This window comes from Silurus aristotelis (genome assembly GCF_946808225.1).
Source record: "Silurus aristotelis genome assembly, chromosome: 5".
Taxonomy (NCBI): Eukaryota; Metazoa; Chordata; class Actinopteri; order Siluriformes; family Siluridae; genus Silurus; species Silurus aristotelis.
The window spans coordinates 2,033,103-2,057,389 of NC_139578.1; the positions used below are offsets into that span (position 1 = coordinate 2,033,103).

Genomic DNA, 24,287 nt, shown 5'->3' on the forward strand with positions numbered 1-24,287 from the left:
CTATGACCTTCCGATCCAGATTCCAATGCCTTCACCACTGAGCTTTAGGGGCTTTCTTCTCTACAAGGTGGTACAGGAGACCTCAAGAAGACAGGAAACCCCTTGAAAAACATCTCTTAGAGCTGAGGACCTCCTGTACAGAAGACCACGCGAGAACCCCATGTCGAGGCGCTGACTCATTAAGCAGCATGGCATCTCGTTTCCGTTTCAGACACACCCACCCCTGTTGTCTCGTTTCGCTCCACGCCCTCGGCCTGCGTCACGCCGAACGTCACGTGCGTCGAGTTGCCTTCTGCGCGTGCATGCGCGCGCGCGTGTGTGTGTGTGGGAGAGAGTAGGGGGTGTGGCTTTGCACTTCCACCGGCTGTACCGCACTCACGCACAATGAAACAACGAGAGGGGAATGTAGGACACCACGTTGGGCTTTGAGGGACACGCGCTAGCGGGATCAAGTTTCCTCGTTTTACTTGTTTGTTCGTTTTTTTTTTTTTTTTTTTAAAGAAGTTAGACGTAATAAACAAACGAACAAACAAAGTAATAGGGAAAAAACAACAAAATCGGATTCGCGTGGACCGCGTGGGAGAAGAAGCGAGACCGGTGAAAAGGATCATCACTTGTTTCGTTTCATCGCAGGAACCGGGTAAGAACCGGGCGCCAGCGCGTGTGTTTGAGTGTACTCCCCCCTCCGCCTCCCATCACACACCACCCCTTTGTTGTGTCGGCGTGGAAACTACACGACCGACGCTGGGACCATGTCTGCGTTCGCCGACTCCGATTATCTCGCGGCCGAGTGCCTGGTGTCGATCTCGAGCGGCCCCGTGCTGCACCGGGTCAGGGCCGAGGCGGACACCTCGAGCGAGGACAGGGAAGTCCGCGAGACCCTGAGGCTCCGGGGCGCCGGCTCGGGGGGTGACGTCGCTCTGGCGGATACGGAGGCCGCTTTCCGGCCCATGTCCGCGCACTCGGAGAGCAGCAGCAGTAGCAGCAGCAGCTCGTCATTGAGTTCGTGCGGCGAGAGTGGATATGCCACGCAGTGTGACTCGGGCACCGCGACCCCGAACATGACCCCCACCGGTACCCCGGTTCCGGGACAGACAAACCGCAACGCCCCCCAGCAGATGTGGGCAGAGACGGTGGGAGTTGGCGGAGGAGGTGGAGGAGGAGGAGGAGGGGCGGCGCCGCGCTCTCCCTCTAAACGCCACTCCTGCACTTACGACGGATGCGACCGCGTTTACGGCAAATCGTCGCACCTGAAGGCGCACATCAGGACGCACACAGGTGAGAGCACTGGGCGGGAGACCACCATCACCGCTCCCCGGTTCAACTCCAAACCAAAGTTTCACCTGCACTACACTAAAATTTTTTTCCTTTCAACATTTTTTTTTCCAGTACCATAATGCAATATGAAAGTAAAAAATATTATATAAAATAATTTTAGTATAAATGTTTTATTTTATTTACTCAAACACCGAGTTAGCAAAGACCTCTTTAGCATTCTCCTCAGACCTGAATGGAAATATAAATAAATTCATATACATTTTGAAGGGATGAAGTACTAATACTTTGTTACTGCACTTTAATAGATTTTTCTGGTATCATTCCTTTACTTATCTTTCCACATTCACTCAACACAAATACGCAAATATCTGTACTTTCTACTTCTTACATTTCCAAACCAGACTTTAGTTTGAATCTATTTAGTGACCTGATCAATATTTTTTCTTTCCATTGCGCCGTTTTTTTTGCACCTGTTTCTTGTCATCGCACAACTTTTTCAATGGTGCATCATTTCCAGTCTCTCACACACCACAGACGTAGACTAGATTATGGCAGAAGGCAGTAAGAAGTCTGGGGTTAACGTGGATGAGACGGAGGGAGTCGACGATCTAAACATGAGCGAGAAAAGAGACATTCCTGATCACATGATCATCATCTTTTCTCTACTTGTGTTGGTGGATGTTCAGCCTGGATACATTCATTAGAGAACAACATTCGAAATTCCTTTGTATTAATATGACGCGAGGTTCAGTTCACAGCGTGACACTAAAACATGTAGTAGTAAAGGCTACTTTTTTATTTAGTCAAAGCCCAAACTTCTTTACTTTCACTTGAGAGGAAAAAGTGTAGTCAGTACTTCATCTTTTAAAACACGAGTATCTGTACTTCTACTTGAGCGAAGGATGTGTTTACTTTTGCCATCTCTGGTGTATACAAGTCCCCTTCTGAAAATATCGGAACGGAAAGATACCCTCGAAAGAAATTTGGGTTTGAGATGCAAAAATGAACGAGATGACTTTTGAGAACTTCAAGTGCTTTTTAACCCGCCTATGTATTTATTTTTTGAACAATGAATGTTTCTCATTGGCCAGTTGTGTCCTGCTTAGATCGGCTGTTTCAACAAATAATAGCTCAAAAGTAAAGAAAGAAAGACCAGAATATTAAACACTGGGGAAAGAGTTGGAAAGTAATCAAGGCCATCACGCAAGCATTAAACATAGCCAATACAACATTTTGGAATGTGTTGAATAAGAAAGAACTATGAAAACAGCAATTGATAATGGAATCTTTGTGAGAGCTGTAAAAAAAAAAAAGTCCAAAACAACTGAATGGTGCACCACCAACAAACAATTTCAGGAGTGAAGGTATCCTTCGTTTAATGCAGAAACATTGAGGCCAAACCGCAAGATTCAAACCACTGGATCAGTATTGGGACCAAGATTGAGTTTTACCGGTTTAAAGTGTAGAGAAAGAAAGGATCTGCTCATGATCCAAAGCATTCAAGTTAGGTAGTGTAATGGCCAGGGCTTTATTGGTTGCTGCGGAAACCGGTTCAGCGATCTTTAGAGAGGGAGCACATAGTGAATTGAAAGTTGTACAGAAACTGCCTGGAAGTTTACAGGAGAATGCATTCAATTGAATTGGGATCGAAATGGTTTCATCAGGAGAAATAAAGTAAACTGATCAAGTCAATTACCGAACCTAAACTTAAGTGATCATACGTTTGAAAAGTATCTGTTCCTATACTTTTGCTCACCCAGTGATCTAGTGTTCTGGTGCCAACGAAGGTGCCATGTTTCAACACATTTCTAGGTAAAGGCAATTGCATGCTGATTAAACGGTGGGTATGTTTGCGATTTTGTGTGTTGCAGGGGAGAGGCCGTTCCCATGCACCTGGGCGAACTGCGAGAAGAAATTTGCCCGCTCCGACGAGCTGGCACGTCACCTGCGCACTCACACAGGCGAGAAGCGCTTCCAGTGCCCGCTCTGCGCCAAACGCTTCATGCGCAGCGACCACCTGATCAAGCACGCCCGCCGCCACCCCGACTTCAATCCATCCATGATCGGACGCAGGGGAAATGGCTCGCCCCAGGGTCCGGGCTCATCCATCAGCACGCAGTCTCAATAAACCAGCAGCAGTTAACCACTTTGCAACCGGAAGCCAGTTGGACTCATTAACATAGCAATGCAATTCTTTTTTTTTTTTTTTTAACACATCTTACAGAGGGTTCGAAGTTCTCATTTCCTTCGAATCTTCACCCTCGTCTGACCTCCAATCTATTTGCGAGGACGCAATAACCCTGGTGCAATCGGATCATCCGGCATGATCGGTGAGTCCGCGGGATTTTCGCGTCGTAGAGCCGTTTAGCTGTCCGAGCCTCACCCGCCACAAGCACAACATGCTAATCCTTCCAGGCGGTGAAGCCGTTTCGGGTTAACAAGATGGCCGCCCCGGGACACAGCACAACCCTCACTCTCGGACAGTCGTGTTAAAGATGTCTTTTTTTTAATCTCTTTTCTGGTTGACGGGCGTGGATGTTAAACACCCTCCCCGGAAATCATTCCGGTTTCCTTCTGCGTTCCAATACTGTCTTTTAATACAGTAATAAACCTGGACTTGGTTATCGAGTTAGTCAGATTAGTTCCCCATGACATTATAAACACACGACTCTAATTTTAACAATCCAAACTTTTCAATCCTAGGATACATTTTCGAGCGTGCTCCGAACAGTACGCAGTCTTCTTCGGTGGACCACGTCCTCTCTTCACATAGGGCTGGGTTTACAGTTGTTCCGTAGCCTACAATGGCAGAAAGAAAAAAAAACAACCGACCCCCTCATGCGGAACTCGTAAGAACGTCCTTTTTTTTTTTTCTTCGTCTGTGGGTTTACATTAAACCACGTCCACAACCCTTTCGCCCGTCGATAACGATGCTGGTTAAATAACCCAAATATCAAGAGAAACGATAAAACATATAAATAAATATTCCGATAAGGCACTCGCGCATTCCCAGGTTTCCACACTTCGAGGTCTTTAATTGTTTATTTGTATCGCGCAATTTATATACGATCATACCGTTTAAGTTTGATATACGGACGGATGTTCCACGCGCACTGAAACTCATTGACGTGTTTTTCGTTCTTTTTTTAATTTTATCTAATGGTTCTCATAATCAAATCGGGGTTTTCTTTTTTACGACTTTCTAAATATTTTGCGTGTAACCTCGTGCTACAGGTTTGCAGATGGCTTGTTGTGTGTGTGTGTGTGTGTGTGTGTGTGTGGGCATAGCCTCGCTCGAAGCTTCTACGGTCGAGATATAAATTCGAATGGTCGCGGGATCGGGCGCTTTCTAATTTATCGGGTTAGTGCTGCTTTGCTTGCGTGTGAACGTATATCGCGTGTATGTATAAGAGAGACCGAGTGCGAGTCTCTCTCTCCGAACACGTCTATCTCAGCGAAACAATGCAAAACACATCAGGAATTTCAAAAAAGCCTTAATTCCTCTCCGAGTTTTTCTTTTGCACCGTTGTTTGCCGTTACACTTTCTGCCGCAGGGTGTTTGTATCGTTTTTTTTTTTTCTCCTTAACAAACTAGAATACAAATATGCAATATTGCACTTTTCTACTAGGTGGTGATGGTGAGGAGGAGGATGATGATGCAGATGATGCATCTGTCTGCTTGGGTGATGGGGAACACTGTATAAATATATCAAATGCCTGCAAAAAACTATATACTAATAATTACAGAATAAGGAACACTGTGGAATTAGATGGGGGCCCGTCATAGAAAAAGAAAAAAGGTCTCGGGATACACCCTTTTCCAAGTGCTTATTTAAGTGCGACAAAGGAAAAAAAAAGAACTTGACAATTTCTTTTTTGATTTTTTTTTTTCCCCCTCGTATGTGGCTATGTATTTTTTGGAATCCCTTCCTCGTCCTTTTTTTCTGTCCATGCAAAAGATTTATTCTCGTCCTATTGCTACTACCGTCTACCAGATGACGGGAACTGCATCCATGCACATAATCGCAATACTAAGGACCGCGAAAGGTCGCCGCTGGAACGGCTACCCTGAACTGCATCACATAGAGAAAGAAAAAAAAAAAGTCAGTCAATGGGTGTCAAGAAAAACAAGCCAATATCATACCTCCAGGGTCTCGTGTCAAAACTGGTCGGGATCCTTTCAAAGCAGATGTTTTAAGTCGTCTTTTTAACCACACACGCCAACTTTAGGTCTTCAGTTCACCTCATTTCAAGTCGAGCGATGAATTCTGCTCATTTGTATACGTCGACAGAACATGGTTCTTGTTATTTGACCAGCCTTTAGTACTAGCGCTGCTAATTCCTGGCAAGTCAACACTCAGCACAAAATCCACAGTCTTATTTACATTTTTTTTATTCCAGTCTTTCTTTTAATTTTGGCTTCTATTTTTATGGGTTTGTATGTTAAATATGTCGCTACTATGAATGAAAGAAAAGAAGCTAACGTCGCGAACGCAATGTGGCTGGTTGGCATTATGCAAACCAGATCATGCTAACCATGTTTAGCGTTATCAGCCATCTTTTGTGGTTTTCTTTGGTATCCCGTAGTGACCTTCGAGGTAGTGAAGTCTATGCTAGTTTGATAGGGTAGTAGCTAGCGTTTTTTTTCTTTCCCCCCCAGCGGGTGTCGCAGTTCAAACCCTTTGTCTCTTTTCTGTCAGTTTTTTCTTAGTATTGTTACATTCTTTCCTGTGGCGCTTTTTTTTTTTTGTTGTATTGTAAATGTTTTACAATATTTCTGTATGTCAGAGATGCAAAAAAGTACTACTAATAACGAACCGAAGTAGTATCCTTAAAGCTTTGTGTCTCGTGTCACACAAGTGAGGAGAAAAAAAAAAAACACAAGTCTTGCTAATAACCGAATACAATCCTGTCAGTTTTATGCAAATTCTTTTCGTAGCCATGTTAGCATCTGGCCTTGTGTAGTCTATAAAGTATGTACAGCGATACCCTCTGAGGTAGTTAAGGATGAATCCTGTGTAACTGGAATAGTGTAGCTGTTAAATGTAGTTATAACAGCTAGTAAAACATGTTCAGAGCCCTTCTGATTTTATACATCTGTCCAAAGCGACAAGAGTTGTGTTTTTATTTTCGTTTTCAGTTGTAGTGAGAGAAAAAGCTAATTTCGGGCTACAAAGCTGCCTTCTTGCTTCGTGTCAATCCAAACTCGAGCTCATTTACTCTTTATTTTGGTACACACTAAACCCAAATACCCTCCGTATATATAAATATATATCAATTTTTTTCTGTTCAAGTCAGCACACTAAAGTCTGTCAAGACTGCAGTAAAGTCTATTTCCTGACAGGATTTAGGCTTTAATGCATCTCCTCAGGTGTTAAAACTGAATGCCGAGAACCTCCATTTTACATCTTCACCAATGTATAAACCTGTTTTTTTGTTGTTGTTTTTTTACTGGTTGGTTTTCATTTGGTATTCCTCTGCTGATTTAATTTATTACATGCTATTTGTGTGTTGTGGGTTTTTTTTTTTTTATAATTCTTTGTGAGGTATGAAACTTTGCTAATATCTGCGTTGCCTCAAAACGACAAGGAACTGCCAGTGCTTTTTAAATAATAAAAAAAAAATCTAATTATTATGATTGTGATATTTTTTATTAATTTGTATTGTTCTAGAAAAAAGATTTGGAATTTTTCTCTGTTGAATGTAAAGCTGGATAAACTCTGATATGAAACAAAGTGATGATGAACATCAACGAGGGTTGATTAGCGTAATGAAAATGCCATTTGTGCTTATCGTTTAAAATCAATCTGAGGGAAAATATTTCAAATATTTTATTGGGGATATTTAAAATGAGGAGTATGGTAACGGCAATGGCGCAATGGACTGCCACTGCTGGGGCCCTTGAGCAAGGCCCTTAACCCTCAACTGATCGGTTGTAAGTCGATCTCGACGACGGTGTCTTCCAAAAACCAAAAATTTACAATTCTTTGATTTTCCTTCTGGAGAAACTCTTCAAGAATCAAAACATTTCTTGTCATAAAGGGTTCAGTTACTATGCAGGAACCCTTGAAGGGTCAGTTTGGTAAACAATTAAAAGAATAAATCAAGCTTTTTTGGAACTCTCAAAAGAACCATTTAAGAAACCATTGTGGGAAGGTTTTAAAAACAACAGTGTAAACAAGTACAACCTTTTTCTAAATAATTCTTTATCCATTAAACTCTTAAAGAACCCTGAGGGGGGGCTACTGTTGGTGAGCGCTAAGACTTTAGGTAGAATTATAAATCTTTTGTGGAAGCTAAAAAGTCCACAGAACCATTGAAAAAACATTTTTCCATGAGAGTGTATGTATTAAATGGAAATATTCAGTACAATATTCAGACTATTTGTACTTCATTCAGTCATTCAATAATTAAGGGGCCTTAGTCTCCAGAAATGATACTCAGACTTTGAAACCCATAGTGTTCTATGCAAACCATTTAATGGGCAGCCAAAGAAACCATGGGCTATAAATTTCCCAGTCAATAGACATACTGTATGGGTACTATTGCATATGCGTTCTGTAATCTGCTCTTCAAATTTATTGTTGATCGTTGAACGATCATATAACAATTTTCCTTAGTATGTTTAAAACCCATTTTGTATAAATGTTCAGATCCTGATGCCTATAAAATGCTATATTGTGCTTAGACCTTAGAGTTCATCCCTGCTGCCCCTGTTTAAAGTAGGTACAGGACCCGCATCGCCACGGTTCTGCTTTTTATGGGTTCCCTGGCGGTCCCAGTCTGTGTTAATGCTCTCGTTGTCCCAGATGGTGGATGTCTCGGTGTCACTGCTATAGCCTGCTTCTCCTGTGTAGTGGGTTGGGAAGAGGAGGAGAGGTTCCACTGAGAAAACTAGAAGGTCCCTTTGTTTAAAGTGAGCCAGATACTCTTCCCTGTGAATAAAACAATAATTTGTATGGGTTAAAAAAGTCTGGAAAGTGTATGGAATTCATTTTATGGACTTAAATGAACTATTTATTACTACCTTCCTATTTGAAGAAAGAAAAAAAAAACTGTCCTCCATAGTACAAGGATTATATCGATGCAGCTCATTTTCCATTAATAAACATTAGCCTTTTATTGCCTCTATTTTATTAACAGATTCAGCAACGTTTCACAGAGAACTTAATCCAGATTAATTCAAAGTGATTCCTAAATCCTTGTCATTTCCCTAATCTCTATCCCAGAGCCCAACAGTTCCCAGACCCCCATGCCAAGTATCCATCAATAGTCCGATCCTCAACCCAAATATCAATTAATGCTTTGATCCTCATCCCAGATTTATATCAATACTCAATTCCATATCCAATATTTCCCCTTTAGCACTCGTAACCCCAATCTCAGTTAATTTCTCTCATCCCATTTTAGATATTGTTCAACACTCTGTCCCCTATTCCTTGTCCCCTTCAATGCACCTCGGATCGCAGACAATGCCCTAATCCCCAGTCAGACATATATCAATACTTGTTCCCCATCCCAGATATCTACTAGGGTAGTTCTAGCTCTCTAACAGAGATGGTTCCATATAGAACTCTTGATTTGAGGCTCTAAACATTCCTCTATCTAATGCACCACAGAGGAATCCTAATTCCTTAGAATTTAGCAATCAGTGGTAGCAGTGAGATTATGGTTCTAACTAAGCTATAACCATACTTTGGGTGCTTGTTGAACATAACAGGCAGGAACTCGTCGACTGGCAGCATTTTGCCCAAAGGTTCAGCCGCCAGAAGCTTCTTCGCACCCTGAAGAGAGAGTGTATATCCCAGTGTCCAATAGGAATAATCAGGGTGAACTAGGTTCTTTATCCCCTGCACCCAGCGCTCTGGATTCGCCACCTGCAACCGCTTACGGCCCATGTATCTTGGAGAAAGAGAAAGAGGGGGAAAATTGAGGGTTATTAGGATAATGTAAACAGCAACTGTAGAACCACTTTTCATAATCTCAGCCTGTCACAAATTGCAGGCCTGCTCCTGCAACCCTTTCTTCTAATCAGCTCCTGGTCGCTTTGTTGTTTCTCGGCTGGTTTGCCATGTGCTTATTCTAAAGCCAGACAGGAACCTGTGTTATTTCCACAAACGTTGGCACATCAGAATCTACGTACATCAAGTCCCAGGTGAGCCGCGTCCGCCGAACATCGTCCATGATTGTGTTGAGGCGCCTCTTGAAGTTCGCTTCAAAGCGAACATCGTCCTCTAGCACGAGTACCTGCTTCTGCCTCCGTTCCACCACCTGGGGGAGACATAATGTCTGTCAGTGTCAGTCTGGGGAAGGGTGCAACTTTTGGAAATATTTATCCCATCATTCCATACTTGATGAATATCCTGTAGTAGATTTTCGCAGAAATAAAACAATGTACAATGTTGTTATAGGAAAATCAACAAAGACAAAACATTAACATTTATGGCATTTGGCAGGTGCCTTTATCCAGAGTGACTTACAGCTTTTTCAGTTATACATCTGAGCAATTGAGGGTTATGGTCCTTGCTCAAGGGCTCAGCAGTGGTAACTTGGTGGTGCTGGCTTTGGCACAAAATGGTGTGAAGAAATATGAAGCAAAGTTACCTTCATCAACACAACCATACACTGACTTTTTATCCATTTCTAGTTGTATGGCAGCCATGATATCCTGCGTTTGAGTGCCTTCAAGTCCAGGCTGTGATTTTTATCTCTTTGCCTCCGATTCATGCGTAAACATTCATTAGTACAAAACACATGCTGTTCTCCTACCTGCTTCCAGATGTTGTAATGGCTGAGAAAGCAGCCGATCTCCCCTTTAGTGAGCACTCGCCCGGAATAAGGGTCTTCATAGCTGGACAGCATCTCTATTCCTAAAACCTGGAGCTGCGATGAGTTCAAATATCTAAACAGAAATAAAATAATAAAGATTTTTTTTCTTTTCTTGTTTAAAGGCAAATGATATGACATAATAATCTCGTACTTGCCGTCCACCGCATCAGTCACCGTGACTTCAATTCCCAAAACGTCCAAAGTGCGCAACATACGCTCCCTACGGTCCATTCGGCGCCTGAGATTAATGATGTAGATCTGACCATAAAAGGAAGGAAGGGTGAATATTTCTAGGCAAAGTACAGAAGGTGTAAAAAAAAAAAAAAAAACCTGCAAAAGTAATTCTTCAATCTTTATTACAAGCTATACCACAGATATATTTAAATCAATGGGCATGGAAGGCAACGGTGTTGGGAAAAATCTCTCGTTTTCCGATGAGTTGAGTTGAGATGACATGAAGAAGAAACCTTAAGAGGAACCACATTTAAAGGGAAGCCAGCCTCCTACTCATCCGGATAATACCTTGTTTTCCTGACTCTGATTGGTCAGAATAGTTTCAATTCATATTCTACAGGGTGGTGCAGAGAAAATGGAAATTTTGGAACTAGGAGTTGGTGACCCTGGGACGTCTGCAATTGTTTGGAACCAGTGCGCCCCTTATTTAGGACCTCTTGCCTTTAGTTATAATAGAGCTGTGGAGTGGTGCCCAACAAGCATTCCCTGTAAAAGCCCTTTATTAGAATAGTGATGGTGTGAGTGCTGTACAAAGGGAATTCCATTGCACTGGCATCGACCGTGACGAGGAATCAGATGTACCTCATCGAATCCCATCCTGTCTTTGTTTCTGGATGCTGTTTGCAAATACCGTGAAGGCTCCAAGGTGAAATCGACTAAAAGCAGAGAAGAATTTGATATAGTCATGAACGATATTTCATTCGCAATAGTGTACGTACAGTAGAGAGTTGATACTTCTCGAGTTTCATAAAAGCAAGCCCGTGTTCATGTGAGGGACGGAGAAGAAAAGGAAAAAGGGGCGATTTCACATCGGGCTGCAAAAACTGAGTGGACAGAAAGAGGTCTGTCTGAAGCAGTGAGGTGATCTCTGTATCTTAATGGGAATCTTTTTCTTTGGAATCATGCCAAAATATGTTTTTCTCTAATATTTGGTTTTATTGTTGGTTGTTTTTCTTATCCCAAACATTTGGAAGATAATTTGAATAAAAAAAATAAAAAAAAACATGCACAGTGGGGGGTTTATGGGGGAATGAGCGATGCAAATGTTGCCCTTTGACTGTATATCTAAAGTGTACACTATCAGAAGTCGGCATGCATCGGCATCGGATATCACCTGACTCACTCATCGCCTCTGTGAGGGTGTGTGTGAAGCTCTCCTCCTCGTCTACCAGGGTCTGCTTGGATTCCAGTGGCACAGGCAAATACCCATAATGCTCTCTGTTAGACACAAACATCTGCACTCCTGCAGGGAAGCAAAGGTGAACAAGGGTGAACTCTAAAATCAGTGTGCAGATGTGGGAAATGTCTCATGAGAAGATGACTTCAATTGATTTTATTATTATTAGTAGTAGTAGTAGTAGTAGTACTGTCCTTTATTCTGATTAGTCAGAAGGTGCTGTATGCTGGGCTCTCCGTGTTATCAATTTATTCGGTTTTATTTACGTTTCTTTGTTGACCATTGGTAACACTTGTCAGGTCCTCATGACACAGAGTCCTCCTTACATGGGCAAATTTGGAAATCAAGGGGAGTTGGTAGCTTAGTAGTTAAGGTATAGGACTTTGGATTTGAAGGTTGTGAAGTCAATCTCAGCCACACCACACTCCTGGGCCCCTGAGCAAGGCAACCCCATAGCTGCTCAGTTGTATGAATAGGATAAAAATGTAATTCGCTCTGAATTAGCTCACCTGCCTGTCTCGTTGAAAAGGCAAAGGCAAGGATGTCGTCCAGCATCCACGGGTAGAGTTGGTGGAGCGGGTAGAAGGCCAGGGCACGGCTGGCACGACGGCGCAAATCCAGCAGCATGGTGGAGTGAATCATGGGCACAGCATGGCACCCAACCCGCTTCCAGTTTCGAATCGGAATGTACGAATCGGTTCTCTTATAATATCCCTGTGGAATAAAACAAATTACATCTAAGAGTAGCTATAAAACACCTTTGAATAAGATGTCTACAGCATATAAAGCACTATTTTAAGTAATATATATTGGGATTGGTGGTATCTTGTCCCCAATAAGATACCTTATGGAGGGAACTAAAAAAACTAGAGATAGTAAGATTCACTGAGTCGCATATGTACAACGATTTTAAAAAGTGGGCATCAGATAAAAATCGACACTGTAAAAAACAATGTATTTATATATAATTATTAGAAGATGCGCTATACTTTTATTTAGAAATAATTTGTGACCAATATTTTATGTTGTTTGATTTCTGTTTCTTAAGCGTGAATATGACGTATCATAACGTTAAGGAGACTGATGCGTGTCCTGAGAGTTACATAGAATATAGATTAACATGGCAGAGGTAGCGCTGCATCTTCCTGGAAACAGAACAGGAAAATAACATCTGGTTTTATTTGATCTCTTTTTTTTCGCACTAGAGCCGTGTTAGAAGCCAGAAGGCACTTAAGTAAATTGGTGATTTGCTGTCTGACTGAAATAAAAGCAAATTATCTGTACCATATTGAATTGCATAGCATCATATTTTTTCCCATTGAATCGCATTGTGTTGAATCGAATGGAAATCGGATTGCGCTGCCTCGTGATAGGGGTGTATCGCATCGCATTGCATCAGGAGCTGCTTCATATGTAGCTTTAATGTATCGTATTAGTGGCTATGCATTGAGATGCGAATCGCGTGGGCCTCAGTTATGCAGATGCACATCCCTAACCTTGATAATGCTGAAGATATACTGTACCTGTGCAGTCATACCGCACCAGAAGTTAGAGTAGAGCGTAGTGGATTTCAGCATGGGCGCCACCAGGGTACGGTTCTCGGCTATCAATTGGCTCAGTACCTTCGGGTTTGTCAACAAGTTATCGCTGTCTGCAAACTAGAAGCATAAAATGTGAGTCGTATGAGTAAGTGCAAAGAACGTTGCAACACTGACAGGTTGTGTGATGGCCTGATTTAAAGCAGAGGTACTGATACTACCTTGTACTTCCAATAAACACCAGAGAAAATAACAACTCACCAAGATGTAGTCAGCCCATTGAGCCCGGGCTGATTGGAGAGCCGCCTGTCTCAGCTGCATCACGTGGCTGAACCTGGAGTCTGGCCAGTGTTTGGGACCGAGTTCATCAGCATAGGAACTTAAATAAACGATTTCGATATTGATTACAAACTCGAATTTTGCTTCTGAGAGATACCATTGAACCTTTGTTCAGGTCCTTGGGTTGATGTTAATTACAATATATTAGTGAACAAGTTATAAGTAAACCATTTTGACTCGAGCCTCTACCTCTTTTCATGCTCTGTGGTCCGGAATCGTACAGAATGGTAGAGTCCCTCCACTCTGGACACCCACTCCTGCAGCATGGCTGTAGTGTTATCAATGCTGTGGTCTGCTGCAGCCCTGAAGATCATTTACAACTTGGGTGTAAAATATCAATCCATGACTGCTGATGTCAGTAAGATTTCTCCAATCGTATTATTATTGCGAATAAATATATATTTAAAAATATATCTGCAATGATATTCATACTACACAAGATCAGAGTGGTCGAGCAACGAAGAATAAAATGATCAGAATTCCTCAAAAGCATAGATAAAAAATATGAACCGAAAGAATGAATCGAATTTTACACAAACTACACAATATACAAAAAAGTATTGGGACACCTGACATTTCTAGCCATATGTGGTTCTTCCCCAAACTGTTACCACAAAGGCACACAATTGTATAAGATTTTATTGAATCCAGTAGCATGAAATGTTCCCTTCATTGAACAAGGAGGTCCAAGTCTGTTCCAGTATGGCTTGTGGAAGATCTCCTGCCATAGAGCTCTGACTGCACCCCAGTGCCGCCTCACGAAACGAAATCTCACAAATTTCCCAAAAATCTGGTGAAAACCTGGTTCAATTAACAGCGAATGGGGACTAAATGTGATATTGGAGGTTCATAGAAAACCATAATCTTATAATCGGCTGTGCACAAACATTGATTTAATTCTAGTGTATTGAACACACAGAATTTCCCATGTAGAATGATAGTGTTGAAGTGGTAGCTTAGTGTTTAAGGCTCTGCGGTACTAACTGGAATTGTTGAGGTTCGAGCCCTGGTATCGCCAAGCTACCATCGCCCAGCTGCCACTCTTGGGGCCCCTAAACAAGGCTCTAAACCCTCTGTGTTCCAGAGGCGATGTATCATGACTGACCCTGCGCTCTGACCCTGGCTTCCTAACATCGCTGGGATGTGTGAAGAAAGGATTTCACTGTGCTGTAAAAAGTATACGTGACAAGTATTTCTTTCTTATAGAAGTATAGAATTAACAGAATACCTGAATTGAGAGCGAATGAACAAAATCATAGCAATTGAGAAGAAGAAAAGAAAGATAGAGGAAATCAAATTGCAGGAATTCTTAATTTACCAAACATTCTATGTCCACTTGGGCTGGATTGCGATATCCTGTAAAATTAAACTTTGTAAAAATTGATTTCTTCAATTCATTTTCACATAAAAAAAAAAACCCAACTTGATTCTAGTGTTATTGCGTGAATCTCCATTTTCTACATTTAAAGATATCAGGACCTACAGAAAAGCAGGATATTAGCTTGCAGAATTATCACACAGCGAATAAGATCAAGTTTCTGTCTGCATTTTATCACTACGCTGCGAGTCTCCTTGTTGGTTCTCAGCACTGTTTACTATTCGAGGGAAGAGTATTTCAAACCAGGGTGCCAATCAGGGCCACTCACATACACTGGATCGACAAAAGTATTGGGACACTTGACTTTTACAGCCATATCTACTTCTTGCTTAAACTGTTACCTCAAGAACTGGAGGCACACAGTTGTATAAGATGTCTTTGGTTGAAGTAGGATGATTTTCCCTAATTTTTTCTTTACGTGAACTAGGAGACCAGAACCTGTTCCTGTGCACAAAGCCAGCTTCATTAAGATATGCATTACATGAACTGGAACAGTGGGTGCACACCAAGCCTCCTCTTTCATCAGTACCTGACTTTACAAACACCCTTGTGGCTGAATGAAATTTCACAAATTTTCACAAGGTCTATAGAAACATCCTCCCAAAAGAGTGGAGGTTACTGTAAGAGCAAATAGGAACTAAATGTGGAATGCTGTGTAAGATTGTTCCTGAAATGGAGCACAGGTATGAAGTAAAAGAGAATAAAAATTACCATTTTAGACATCGGAGTGTTTGTTGCATTGACGTAAATGCTCAGTATATTTCTAGGCTTATATAATATTTTTAGATTTTATGGTACACTTGCAGAATATACTAGAATAAAATCTTTCTACTGAACAAACAATGTAGACACTGGAAAGGGTAATAAATGAAGTTACCAGATAGCAATCCTGTCCTTTGGATAGTCCATCCGTTCGAGGCAGCCAAGATAAAAAGGAAGGCTGTGTTGGGAATTCCGAGCCAGAATAGTGATCATCACCTTCGGTTTGAGCAGGGTGGACTCGGTCCAGATTGGTTCCAGGTCCGAGAGCGCTTCAGAGAAATCGGACCTAAAGGCTCCAAACCAAAGCAAAATAGAAAGCTGGAGGAGCAGCATGGCCTGCACAGTGTTCTCAACGGTCTCTTACAGAAAACAGAAAGAATGTGGCAGTCAATATAAGGCTGGGGAATCTGTCTGGGTTCCAGGAGGTTGAATGGAGATGGGCACAACCTGAAGCCACTGAGTTATTTGCATGATTAAAAAACTACAAAATATTTAAAAAGAAATGAGACAATACGCAAAAGCACACTTTCGTATTTCTTTTCTAATTAAATACACCAATTTTTTTGGGTCGATGTTTAAATGTGAAATATAATTATTTTTAATAATGAACCTTGTATGATAAGAAAAGGGCAATGTATTATATTGGTATTATCACATATGAGGGTTAAGGGCCTTGATCAAGAGCCTGCTGGGTGGTGCTGGGAATTAAACGTATGACCTTCTGATCAGACACCCAACATCTTATCAAAGAACACCATCACATACCACCACATCTCCATTGTGTCTTCTTCCATGTACAACAGGACACTACTATATACTTAGATTTTATTTGTTTCCAGTCAAGAATACAGACATAAACACAAGCAGCAGTACAGACATACACCAATGAATCAATTATATCAATTGAGAGATCAACTACAATATCAGCTATTAAAACAAACAACCACATAGAACCCTAACTCTAATATAAATACCTTATAGAAGTACAATAAATTAATCTCTATACGCTTTAGCTTGGTGGCTGAGGTATACGTGTGTTCCCCATAATGCATTTTACGCCTACGCTAATAAATTTAGGTGAAAATGAGCTAGGAATTTCTTTATCCAACAGCACTGATGATTTCTCTAATCTTATTGGTCAGATCATAAGGTGTTGAATTGAGCACGGCATGGACACTAATTTTCCTCTTTATAGTAACAGAGACATGGTGGACTTTCCCTCCATTCACATTTCCGAAATTCAACAATTGGATCCATTATGTATCCTTGAGCAGTTTAGTGCTGAATCCAACGATGTGGGACGATTCGGACGGTAGCCGAACTCTCACGAGTCATCAGACAGGTCACCTGGTCGAGGCTCAAGCCAGTCACCTTCTCTCCGTTGACCTCCAGGATTTCATCTCCTACTGCCAAAAGGCTGGTGTAGATGTTCTCTGTGGTACCGCCTCCCACTTGCTCCACATATATTCCTATTAGGAACAAGGAGCAAGAGAAAGAGCAACAGGTCCATTTTACACTTTAACTAGTAAGGCAATGTTAATTAAGTTTTTGCTATATTACGCATCTATTGATTGGGACAGAGATGAAGAAAAAAAAGATATCATTAAAATACAGGCTATGCAAAAACTGAGAGTCCGGTTTCAATGTTTATTCCTCATGCTTGAAATTTTGAACCAATACCTGAGTCGGGTCGACCTTTTCCTTTACAGATAACAAAGCCGAAAGGTGCGTTGACTGGTCTAGTGAGCTCCAGCAACAAAGATCCATCAGGGAACGTCTGGAGAATTCGGCCCATTGGACCTAAAGGTTGAGGTGCATCTAGGATTTCCATTCCCTTTTTATTATAAGAATCCCTAAAAGTATACATGACAAGCATTTAATTTTACAGGTATAAAAATGTATGCTAGCATGGTGGTACTACATGCTTTGGTGGCACACATGTCGCAGGCCAGTCCAGAGACAATCAAGATGGCAGACAACAGTGTTATTGAATGCATGGTACAGCGTGTGGCAAAGTTTCTTGTGAACGAAGATGTATAACGTAGATATCTACAGAAGAATTCAAGTACAGTTTGGAAATGAGACGCTCAGCCGCAGTCAGACATTTGTATGGCGTAAACATTTTAAAGATCTCCGTACATTTGTCAGTGACGATCCCAGTCGTGGTGGTTCCCAGCCCACAGCAGTCAATCCTGGATAATGACTGATCCTGGGTAATCAACGAGCTCCTTGGAGGTCGCCATTTTAGCAAGGTGACAAATAAAGTGATGTCCAAGGATGGTTCAGGCATACTGGCAAATCTTTCTATGCCAAATCTTTCCAGGCGTTAGTTAAATGCTGGGATAAGTGTATGAATGTATCAGGGGAGTGTACTGAAAAATAAATGCATTTTTTACTATGAAATTTGTTCTTTTATTTTATAAGTTTAAAAGTCCCAGTTTGACTTGACCCCTTGTATTATTATACTTATGCTAGCTGGCATGTCCACCATACAAATAAATATACACCTGTGAAATTACCACTAAATCATACAGCCATGCTGTTAGATTTAAGAATTTAGCAGTACAATGGTAGTGGTATATTACAATGCGTACTTAACACATTAGCTCTCCCAACAAACCTGGTACCAAAAGGAAGAGGCAAATGAAGCTCTCCAGGAACAGCTGAGCGCTCATATTTCTTCTTTGGAGACTGCAGGCTTTGAACAGAAGAAGCTTTACGCAGCTGAGCAAGGGGAGACTCCTGGTGGAAATAAATAAGGAACAATAATAGACCAGTTTAATTGCTTGTCTGAAATTTCAGGAAGCTTTCCAGTATAGATAAGTAGCCATACTAACCTGATAAGTAGCCATATTTAGGGCCTGAAGAGATGGTGTTCTCTGCAATAGAGTCTGGCCTTTGTGAGTGGGGCTTGGAGAAGCTCTGGCTGTGAAATGCGACAGATGCTCCATGCTACTGGACCGACTGCCCTTCACCATCTTTCCCATGCTGTTTAGGCCCATGGCCGAGAAAAAACGGCGTAGAGAGAGCTTGGGCCTTCCGTCCCGCTCCAGTGTTTTCCTGATGCAAAAATAAAGAAAAGAAAAAATAAAGGCGCTTTATGCTTTTTGCATGTTCTTTACAGCACTGTGAGATTCTTTTTTCGCATATCCCAGTGATGTTAGGAAGCTCGGTGCTGAGTGCAGGGTCAGCCATGATACAGCACCCCCTGAGGCACAGAGGGTTAAGGGCCTTCTCAAGGACCCTAAGAGTGGCAGCTCGGCAATACTAGGGCTCGAACCACCAACCTTTTGATCAGTATACAATGTTTTCACCATAATTCTAATAATATCCTCAACAAAAGACTGATCTAGCAATACAGTACATTTGACTTTTGTTAGACGTACCGTGATGCAGCTAAATTTTCATCCCACTGTAATTCAGCTTTTCTGTGTACTGATCTAAGAAGTTCTGCTCTTAAATCCTCTGTCTTGGACATGGCCGCACCTCGGACAATTGGCCAATTTTCTGTTGGGCGAGAGGCAGCACAGGTAGAATCCTCGCTTGGCAAAAGGACTAGTAAAAATAAAGAGTAAAAGTTCACAAGGTAATTAGTGTACATTTTTAAGCAAGAACATTAAACTAGAAGGACAACAATGAAACACTAGCGGTTATGCTTACCATCTAAAGACTCTACAGGTGCTTCCACAGGTAACAAGTACTTAAAAGAGGATGATTTAAAACAAGGAATTAGTCCTGAGGAGACTTGTAAAACCTGTGAAGGAGCACCAAGGTCCTGGGGGGTTGCAACAGCATGGTGAGGACTTTTCTCCACTTCCTGCACTGAAGACAGGGTCTTCACACCGAGTTGCTCTATTGGTCTGCTCTTGGACCCAGATTTTAAAGCTGATTTTATAGGCAGGTGGATTCCAGCAGAATCCCTACAGTTTCTGGAAGTTGTAGCTCTTGGTGTAAAGGAATCAGTAGCAAATCTAACACCTCGTGCAGGTTTGGAACGAGGTCCAGAGACCTCCTCCAGACTGGATCTGGTCCTAGAATTCCTTCTTTGCGCTAACAAATCTTGACCACGAGCATAAGGGCCATAACTCGCCTCAACTCTGTTCTCCCCTTTGCGACTCCTCCTTCGGAGCTTCCCAAAAGCTGATGCTCTTTCTCCAGCATCACTTTCTTCTGCAGCCATGACATTGTCATCCAGGCTGGAACTTCCAGTCAACATAGTACCTTCTAATCGATTTGATTTAACAATTTGTTGACCAGAAGTAACCCACTGATTACCAGAGTTTCTCAGTCCATCTGCATTTTGCCTAGATTCTTTGGAATGATTTAGTTTTAGGATGTTCCCACAGGCCTTACATTTCTGGGGCTGACTTTTGCACAATACAGTCTTTATAAAGGGATCCCCTTGATTACCATGAATGGCCAGTGGGATTCCTGCACTATCCTGGCTTGATCCTAAACCCTTACTATCTTGTGGGACTGCAAGAGGCGGTGGTGCCTTTGGTTGCTGGCTAGATAGTAAAATGTCCATCAACACCGGTTCATGCTTGAGAACTCTACTTTGGCAGTGACGCTCTTTCGCATTCTGTGACTCCTCCTCAAAGTGGGCATGACCGAGTTGACCTTGTCTCCGCAAGTGATCACCATTCTTACTGTTCCTGCCTGGAACGTACAGCAGCTTGCCAGATGAGGGACCTTTGTCCTCGTGAGTGGTTGTGATGATCTCCGGTGGTGGGGTATGCATTGGTAACATCTCCCTAAATTTGAAGAAGAAAAATCTTTTGTGGGCTTTGGATGGTTTTGTATCATGTATATCTCAAAGAAGCTTAATTAATTCCTAAGTGGGACAAGAAATATATAAATTGAGTCACTGGGTGGTGGCTCAGTGGTTCATCAATAAGTCACTAATTAGACGGGGGCGGGTTTGAGTCTGGCACTAGCTTGATATAGAAAAATTACTGTTAATTTCAATATGGGGAGCTAGAGAAAATATAACTACCCAAAAAAACTGTTTTAAAAAACTTTTAATTATTCAACAAAATGAACATGGTCCACCATTTCTAATGCTTATTTCACTTCAGCAAGCTTTGATTGTGTGAAATACTACACTATGAAATTACTGCTTCCCCACTGTCCTTTTCAATTTGACTATTTGAATAAATATGGGGGAAATGTTGCATTAAAAACCACATTAGCACATTACACTATGCTAAATGGATTTACCGATTTAGCTAAAACCTAGGAGAATTAGGATTCATTTTTACCATGCGTATATGTGCTGGGTTTTCAGTTCATTGCAAGCGAGGACCTGCTGGGTAAAAAATTGCTTGCTGAGGTTATCATTACACAACTCACATCAAGGCTCGAAATTTTTCCATCAGTCTGTATTATGTGTTCTTTATCATTGTGCCAAGATGTACCCCAAAGCTATCAAATTATAACTTCATCATTATTTTTATGAAATGATTCTTGATTCTTTCAGCTAAAAGGAATCTTTTGTTTGTTGTGAATCATTCTTGTTCTTGTGTTCTTGTCTAATAATTTACTTTTCAGCTTGAACTTGGGTGTAGAATTTGAATCTTTTGCTAACAGGAAGGAAGGGGAAGGTCAAAAGATGGGGTCACTTACAGGACTTCTGTCTGTATGGATGAAGTCCCCTGGTCATTATGTTGGTTCTGAGAGTGAGCCTTCGATCTGGCTCTCTCCAGCAAACGTTTTGCCTGCTCATGACGTGGGCTAATAGTCAAGTCGGATCTGTACAAACAAGGTAAGAATGTTATAAAAATAGCCGAATATATTATATATTGTCCATGTAAATTATGCTACTAAGCGTCATGAATTAGCTTGTTTTTGTTTGACCTCTATAGTTCTAGCATTATTGAGCACAGCAATGGGACAGATTATCGCTTAGTAAGTTGGAGAACAAAGCAAAAATATCCAATGTTTACCACGAAATTTCTTTACCTAATGTTAAACCCGGATCTGCAGCTGATTGTTGTATCCCAGTCAGTCCCTTTATAGGATGGAGGTAAATCTATAGAATTTGAAGGAAAGACACATATATGTCAAATTTTTTCAATATAAAGCAATACATGAAATATGGATTAGTTGTCTAGAATAAGAAGTTTGTGGTGATTCCCAATGATCTTTCGATCCTCTTGTGTTTGATTAAAAAAAGTTTTGCTTATATTATTGCTACAATTAAGTGCCCACTGTACATCTTCCCAGTGTTTCCCATCACTACCTACCTGGAGACTCTGGAGTTCCAATTTGAAAGGGAAATGTGCAGGGTGAAATTTGAGGGATGCCTTCAAGCAGGTAAGAAAAAAAACTGGATGAATCAATCTTTTCAGTACCAATTAGAAAAGAGACAATTTTAGCTTTAGAGTGGATGCCCTGTATCACCACTAGGTCTGGGTCTGGGACCTATGTTATTTTTTACAATACATATATGCTTTAGAACAAGGTTGCGTTAAACCTTGCAAACTCTGGCATTGTCTTTCTGCCGTTACACAACAATTCTGAGAACCAGGTCGGCAGATTTCAGCCTTCGGTCTCATCATGCGGCATTAAAACATTATTATCTGTAGTCCTCTTCATCCCAGCCCCCAACATCTGTAATCTCATAACGGAATGGAGCCATCTGCTCACAGATCAGAAACATTATCCTGCAGCACATTGTGCTGGATTTGAGACTCTAGGAACTACTGAGATACAGTTTTGATGCAAAGAAAGAACAATACAACTGACAGTGAAATTAATTCTGATCTCACCTTTGTTTGGAGGTGGATACTGTCCTTCAGCAAACATGGCTGAGGTGGTTTTGGTGATCTCTGCCCCTGAACTATCTTCCTTCCTGGGTTCATCTAATGGACCTTGTTCGTTTTGGAAGCATCTTTGGGTGGAAGTGCTCTTTACGCTGTCCAATCCTTGCAAATCTTTGTGAAGAGCAGTACCTCTGAATTTGAAATTTTGCTCCTCTCTTCGAGCCACTCTCCAAAACCCTTTTGGTGGCGTCCAATACCTTGGAGAAGAAGTGGGCTTTGACAGAAGGGTGCCTCCATCTCCAATTTTTATGAAATCCTCTATTCTGGATCCTTCTCCAAACTCATTATCATAACTGGGAATCAAATCTTTTTGCCATTTCTTTTCCGTTAGCTGGCTTGGAGTTGCAAAGCCTTGTACCTCAGAAACCTCATCACTGCTGCACATGTTAAATATTTTGACTTCTGCGATGCTCAAAGGTGATTGTTCCTTGTCCGGTTTCTTTAAAGCTTCCGGCGGACCCTTGAGCAAAACACGCGTCTCTTTTCCTTTAGACCGCCTTTGTGATCGTTCCTTGAATTTGGACTGTAAGGCAGATACAGCCGAGCCTGAGGGTAAATCGCTGGAACTCTCAAAGTCAGGAGCAGATTGACCCGTGTAATTGAACAACTGTGTGCCAGCCTTTTTTATTGGCGCATTTGCCTCCATGTCACTACTTTGTAGTGTTCGATCGGCTACGTTCATTAGCACGGGCAGGCCATACAAAGCAAGACAGCAAAGTAATCGAGTAATCTTTTATAATTAAAAAAACATACACATAACACATCCATCAAATCCTCATGACAGAATGATTTACCTTGAAAAAAATGCATTTGCAGCTCCTCCACCATAGTCTCTTGATCTTAAAATGCTTCTCTGTATTTACATCCTGCATACACGTATGATCCAGTACATGGCTGAATCCTGGACACGTCCACCTGTACTGCTATGATAAACCCCCTCTTTATCTTTGAGCACGTCGACTCGCGCTCAATAGTCGTGATTGGTCTGCTAATCCACACAGAAATCGGATGGATTAGAGCAAAACGGAACATAAAAGCCTGCTTTAATGCCTTGGACACCAATTGCGGGATTTACTGTGTACATCGATGCATCCCATTCATGATTTTAGTTTCAATCTAACAGTAGAACTTTGTTTAGTGGCCTTATGAAGGGTAGTGTTTCTGAGGCTGTGTGACCTGGGACTCGAGCTCCTATAAAATGTTCTGAAGATGAATTAGTAGTGGATTTTCAAGCAAAAATTATGAAAGACAGTGTGACACAAGGGCTAATGGTTTGATCCTGAACTTATATTACTGTGTGTCTCCTTGCAGGGGCGTCCTTACCAGGGGTGCATTCCTGCTTCAAACACAGCATCCAAAAACATCTTGGTGGTCCAATGCCTTAACCACTGAGCTTCTACCTCCGAATGATATAATGTATGATCTAATGTTGATAAGACAAAAATGATAGGAATTCTGGAACTTTAATAAACAGACATTAGTTGTTTAGATGAGAATAGGTTTCCTCATGAGTTGGGTTCCTCTCAAGGTTTCTTCTTCATACTATCTCAGGGAGTTTTTCCCCCTTGCAACTTTTAAGGGATAAACTTATAAGTACTAACATACAAATTCATATTTTAGAACCTATTTCTCTAAAGCTGCTTATGGAAACTGTCCATTGTTAAATACAGCATATAAATACATTTTAATCAAATTAATTTGAATACTAATTTGAATTTGAATATTAATTTGGATTTGAATTTGAATATTAATACCATTAATCAACACATTTTCTGATAATAACTGTAAAAGAAAACAATGTAACAAAAACAATGCAACAAAACAAAAAGACAAAGAGAAACAAAAACATCAATAAAACACTACAATAAAAAATAAATAATAATTTTTTTTTTTACTTTATCACAGACACATGGTAATACTCAGTATTA

At 41.3% G+C, this 24,287-nt stretch overlaps 4 protein-coding genes and 1 long non-coding RNA gene across 5 annotated transcripts in view; 2 read left to right on the plus strand and 3 right to left on the minus strand.

Moving 5' to 3' along the window:
• The window catches only part of asip2b (agouti signaling protein, nonagouti homolog (mouse) 2b), a 217,644-nt gene that overhangs the window by 42,722 nt on the left and 150,635 nt on the right, over positions 1-24,287 (plus strand). The window lies entirely within an intron of this gene.
• On the plus strand, positions 131-6,911 carry LOC310725727 (uncharacterized protein). Its single transcript, XM_083540755.1, has 2 exons — positions 131-1,278; positions 3,150-6,911. The coding sequence occupies exons 1-2, from the start codon at positions 753-755 to the stop codon at positions 3,404-3,406; spliced, it is 783 nt and encodes a 260-aa protein (XP_083396881.1). The 5' UTR covers positions 131-752; the 3' UTR covers positions 3,407-6,911.
• LOC310725738 lies at positions 1,643-5,381 on the minus strand. Its single transcript, XR_014533486.1, has 2 exons — positions 2,975-5,381; positions 1,643-2,695 (listed from the first exon to the last, which is right to left on the minus strand). It is a non-coding gene; the product is annotated as an uncharacterized lncRNA (long non-coding RNA).
• On the minus strand, positions 7,967-15,877 carry colgalt2a (collagen beta(1-O)galactosyltransferase 2a). The gene is made up of 12 exons (XM_083540745.1): positions 15,651-15,877; positions 13,585-13,698; positions 13,318-13,435; positions 13,042-13,176; positions 12,028-12,232; positions 11,465-11,584; positions 10,924-10,997; positions 10,259-10,365; positions 10,048-10,180; positions 9,422-9,549; positions 8,974-9,180; positions 7,967-8,213 (listed from the first exon to the last, which is right to left on the minus strand). Exons 1-12 carry the CDS (start codon positions 15,866-15,868, stop codon positions 7,970-7,972), a joined length of 1,803 nt encoding a protein of 600 aa, XP_083396871.1. The 5' UTR covers positions 15,869-15,877; the 3' UTR covers positions 7,967-7,969.
• LOC310725716 (uncharacterized protein) lies at positions 16,402-23,755 on the minus strand. Its single transcript, XM_083540740.1, has 9 exons — positions 22,306-23,755; positions 21,497-21,566; positions 21,161-21,286; positions 19,196-20,289; positions 18,922-19,090; positions 18,373-18,595; positions 18,156-18,277; positions 17,216-17,388; positions 16,402-17,004 (listed from the first exon to the last, which is right to left on the minus strand). The coding sequence occupies exons 1-9, from the start codon at positions 23,039-23,041 to the stop codon at positions 16,811-16,813; spliced, it is 2,907 nt and encodes a 968-aa protein (XP_083396866.1). The 5' UTR covers positions 23,042-23,755; the 3' UTR covers positions 16,402-16,810.